The sequence below is a fragment of the Catharus ustulatus genome, chromosome 3, assembly GCF_009819885.2.
Source record: "Catharus ustulatus isolate bCatUst1 chromosome 3, bCatUst1.pri.v2, whole genome shotgun sequence".
Classification (NCBI taxonomy): Eukaryota; Metazoa; Chordata; class Aves; order Passeriformes; family Turdidae; genus Catharus; species Catharus ustulatus.
The window spans coordinates 55168440-55173392 of record NC_046223.1 but is presented as its reverse complement, the minus strand read 5'-3'; the positions used below and the strand labels follow the sequence as shown (position 1 = coordinate 55173392).

The window sequence follows — 4953 nt, the reverse complement described above, 5'->3', positions numbered from 1 at the left end:
CCCGCGCGCCGCGTGACGCCATCGCGCCGCCGGCAGCCCCAGCCAATCCGCGGGCGCCGCTGGGGGCCGGCGCTCACGTGAGCGTGCGCGAGCGAGGCACTTCCGCCGGCCGGGAAGCGGCGGGGGAGCAGGGCTGGTGTGAGGGATCAGATCCGGGGAAACCCTCTGTCTGCGGCGGAGGTGAGGGACCGAACCGGACTGGGTCGGATTCCCTCCCTTCCCCTGGGAACCTCTCTCTCCAAGGCGGAGATGACGAGCGGGCGGGAGGGTTCGGATATCTTGGGAACTCCTCTAACCAAGGGCAGGACGGACCAGCAACTCCTCTGGGGAGTGGGGTTGTCGTAAAGTTTTTGAGTTTAGTCGAGGCGTTGTTTGGTTGGTTTTGTGTGTTGAGGGTGTGTGGGGCGTGCTGTGCTTTCAGATTTCCTGTGATCGCCAGTGCGGTCCAAGGCAGGGGCTGCTCTTGCGGATTCTTGAGCGTTCGTGAGGGAACCGGGAAGATGGTGAATGTTCTGAAAGGTGTTCTGGTGGAGTGGTGAGTAACTGCATTTACTGCCTCTCCTTGTGTCAAAGACTGTCTTTCTTTAGATGTGGAACTAATCTAAGTCACTAAAGAGTCCATACAAAAGGAATTGTTGTGGAGAAGGGTGGTGCTGAACAGTCAGAGTAAAGCGCGGCCTTTAGGAAAGAAAGAGAAAGCAATTGTAGGTAATTCTAATTCCAAGCTCCCATATTTCTTTTCAAGAGACTGTTTTCCACTTATGCCTAACCTCTTTAAAGCAAAGAAAACTCCATATGAATATGGGGTAAAAAATATGATGGCAAAACAGTTAGCAATCACATTGTTTTAAAAATCCATTTTTTTTTCAAAATATATAATCTGCAGATTATTTTAATTTAGCGAGGTGGAGAAAATTATATAAAATCCATAAAATAAGCATTAACTATGAGAAATTATGTTTCAAAGCTATATTCTACCATGTCTGATGGTCATCTCATATTGTCACATTTTTTGTAAGGTATACAAGTTAAAATTTTAGCTGTATACATAAGTTATCTATATGCTTGTCAGGTATGATTTACCCTGGTATAAGCGATCCAGTTACCTTGGCAATTTTTTCTTGAAAATATTAGATCCCTTTCGTTCTTTGTATTGTTTGCAAACAGAGTTTCTTGCTGTTGTTTGTAAACAAAGTGTTTCTCTACTAGTTCTTGAGGGAGATGAGGTAATCTTTAATTTCTCCTTTCCTTTCTTTTTGATTTTTTTTTTTTTAATCAGCTCTAGACTGAATTCCATGCAAAGCTAACATGGAGTTCTGTTTGTAGATCATATTCGAAAGGAATGTGCTTGGAATTTGTAAATGTCAGCTTTTGGTGTAGGTGCAATGTACCTGTTTTCGTATAATCTTATTGCTGGACTGAGACTCAGGCTCCTGGCTACCTCCAAAATAAAAAGAAGCACCACTTAAGATTTGTGGGGTCATTATATGCATTATACATCATAATGCATATACACAGCATTATATGAGTGTGAGATTTCTGCTGTATACCTAATCTATTAATATGTTTGCAGTCTGTAACTGCACAAAAGCAATTTCATACTTACAAAATGTTTTCTTCTAAACATTTAAATTTAATTTAGAAGATGGCATCATGACTGTTCAGTTAGAGTGTGAGAAATGTACAATTCTTATATGAGCATTCTTTGTCTGTGCTATACTACTTTGAGTGAGATCTATGTTCTCCTGTCTTTTGGTTATCCTTATGCTTTAAGGAAACCTCTTTTTTTTGAGTCTATTGCTGAAATCAGATATGTAAGTTCAGTCTTGCCTTATTAAGGGTTGGACTTTTGAGTTTTAGTTTTGGTTTGGGCTTTTTTTGAAGCTGCCTTAGCAGCAGCAATGAAACAGCTTTTACTAAAGCTTCACAAACTTTATTTAAGTTGTGAGTGACTCTTGAAATTAATTTTAGTTTTCCTAAAATCTTTGGCAGTGTCTTCAAATGGTGTTTCTTCTGTTTGGAACTGTAGCTGTGAGGTGGGATCTGATGTTTGTTTGTTTCTACAGTGACCCAGCAATGAAGCAGTTTCTGCTCTACTTGGATGAGTCAAATGCTTTGGGAAAGAAGTTCATCATACAAGACCTGGATGAAACTCATGTCTTTGTATTAGCTGAGTTGGTCAACTTCCTCCAGGAGAGAGTGGGAGAGTTAATGGACCAGAACTCATTTCCTATTACTCAGAAGTGAGAAAAAACAGAGAAATGAGATTATTGCAAGTTCTGGAACAGTGAATTTCAATAGTGTGGGTTGTTACTGTTTTAATAGCTAACACTGTGGCATGTAAGTTCTACATAGAAGTGGCTACTATGGAAAATGCATCATTTCTATAAACATAATAGTCTGGAATTGGATTTTGTTTCTCATTTTGAAAGAATGTGGTATCTTTATTAAAATGCTTAAAATTATACACTTGAGGAGTTCCCTTGAGAATTTTTGATGCATGTTGTCTGGTTTTCTGTTAGTTTTTTATCTTGCAAGATGACATGAACCAAAAAGTAAAGTAGTGTTTCTGTATCGGAGTGAGGTCCTCTCATGTGTTGTGTTCCTGTGTGTGATTATATAATCTGATTATAGTGTGACTGACAGAAAGTAAAGAAAACCTGTTGAAGTGTGGTCTGTGCTTGATGGAATATCTCTCTAGGTTGGAGGTATGGTCAGATCCTGCTCTAAGTTGATGGGTTTTATATAGCAGGATCAGAGTTGGTGTGAGCGTTTTGTTGTGCTGTTTGGGGTAGGGAGTGTTAGGGCTTTTTTTGTTACAAATGCCCCATACTACTTGCCTACTTTTACCAAGGCCGTGCTTTCTGAGTTGTTCTGAGTTTGGGGAGTGGTGGTGAGAGTTTGGAGGGGAAGGAGGGATATGGGGCAATTGGGACAACAAAATCCATTGCCCTAGATTATCATAAATTAAAGGGTAACAGAAATGGGAGACCAGTCCTATAGGTATAATTGCTTGTATTTTTTCACTGAAGCTGATAGTCACAGTAAGTTATATGATCAGACTCCCATGCTCTACCTAACAAACAAGAAAGCTGGGTTTGGATTTTTGGTTGCCTTTTTTTTTATTTCTTCAGCTTAGTTCTTTCTCCCATACTGCCTTTTGCTGCAAAGAAAAAGGTTTGTAGTGTCATGGTTTGGTTGTTTGGGGTTTTTTACACTGTATTTGTAACTTTAGCTCAGACACTGGCTTGGTTTTCAGACCTACTCATGTACATCAGATAGATGCCACCTTTTTGTCTTTGAGAAAAAGAACAAGTGTAAACAGAAAGGCTTTTATAAGGAACAGTTTTCCTTACTGACTCTCCCACTGATGCTTGTTTCTCTTGTCCAGTAGATATCAGATTAATTGATGGGTTTGTCCTTGGTTTTTGTTTGGATTGGTTTTTTGGTTTGCTTTTTTTCCCCTTAGGAATAGGGAATCTTGAGAAGAAAGTTTCACTAGATGTTTTTAATCAAAAAGCTGTCCAAAGACAGTTCTGTAGAATTGTATATATGCAGGCTCATGTGGATGAGCAAATAGCCCTGTAAAATTTAGCTTCATATAATTCATATAACAGCGTACCTTCCCTGTTCTCTAACTGTATAGAACAATGAGTTTTGGTCCAAGCTGTTTAATCTCTTTGGTGCTTTCCTGATCATGTAGATTAAGAAACAGCTACATGTCTTTACCTGAAATAAGAAGTTAAAATCTTATTTATAAATGGTTAATGGTTCCTTACCTCTTTCATGAGATTGATCTCAAGAGACTGATCAAACACTGACCTCATAACTGTTACTTTGTGGAAGTTTATTGGGTGCCCATTTAATGGAGAAATAATCAGTAGTTTTAACATGGCATTGTAGCTCAGTACAATTTGTTTAGAAGTGTCTGTTGCCTTTCTTTGGAATCCTAGTTTATTTTCCATCCAGATTCTGCTGAAAGGTAAATCATCCATCACTCTCTCTTCAAAAGACAGCATTTGAAGTCATGCTTGGAATTCCACGTTAAGCTTCTCTGTATTTAGCATGTCTAGTGCTCCATTTCTATTGTGACTTTCCTTTTCAGTCTGTAATAAACTTCTTGCAGTTCTTGGCTTTTTCTCCTGGTTAATTAATTGTACAGCTTTGTTGCCGCATTCCCTGTATTTTAGCTTATATTTACAACTGATAAATGGCTTATGTAATACAGATTGATAGAAGTTTCAAATGTACAAACTAAGCAGTTAGGCATGCATTCTTATACTCTCTGCTTTCAATTTGGGTTTTTTGAGCAAACAAGTTCATGGACTTTGACTTCTAAACCTGTCAATACTTTTGATCCTTCCTGTACCCTAACAAGGTGTAACCAGTTCTGCGCTGGAAAAATAAACAAAAGGCATAAAGATGTAAGTTGGTATCATCATATGTAGTCTGAGGAGCTGAGTTCACTGTAGCTTCTAAGGAAAAGGGGATCTTGAATCAGGTAGTATGGTGAAGGAAATCCAGTGAGAAAACTTAGTATGTGTAAGAATGCAAACAAAACATAAAACCCAAGTAAGGGTTTCTGGGATCTGAATAAACTTGCACCTCTGAAAGGTTTTGATTATTTTTAAATGCCTGTAGTCCTGGAAGTTACATGCTTCAACAACAACAAAAATACTTGCCTAGTTGGGAGAAAAATAAATGCTAGTGTTAAAAATATCCATACATTTTGAGATGGTCAGCGTTTACACTTACAGATTTTAAATGTTTGTGTTGGTTTTCATTTAGGTGTGAAATATTATTGGTGAGTACAGCTTTGAATGAAACACTGTGTTAAACATACTTTTTTTAAAGGCTGGAAACATTTGAGAATACAAGCGTTAGGAAATCTGTTTAAATATATCCATGCTTTGATAATAGAGTTGATAGGGTGATAAAATCAGCTCTTACTTT

At 38.5% G+C, this 4953-nt stretch overlaps 1 protein-coding gene across 1 annotated transcript; it reads left to right on the top strand.

Annotated features, from left to right (window-relative positions):
* Window positions 1–69: 69 nt before the first annotated feature.
* GTF2H5 (general transcription factor IIH subunit 5) lies at window positions 70–4134 on the top strand. Its single transcript, XM_033056792.2, has 3 exons — window positions 70–180; window positions 422–535; window positions 2067–4134. Exons 2-3 carry the CDS (start codon window positions 501–503, stop codon window positions 2245–2247), a joined length of 216 nt encoding a protein of 71 aa, XP_032912683.1. The 5' UTR covers window positions 70–180; window positions 422–500; the 3' UTR covers window positions 2248–4134.
* Window positions 4135–4953: the final 819 nt, after the last annotated feature.

What these genes read in the sequence shown, in the direction of transcription:
- GTF2H5 (XM_033056792.2), top strand. Translation starts at nt 501, where the DNA reads ATGGTGAATGTTCTGAAAGGTGTTCTGGTGGAGTG. An exon ending in AAAGGTGTTCTGGTGGAGTG is followed by an intron (nt 536 to 2,066) that starts GTGAGTAACTGC and finishes TTGTTTCTACAG; the next exon opens with TGACCCAGCAATGAAGCAGT.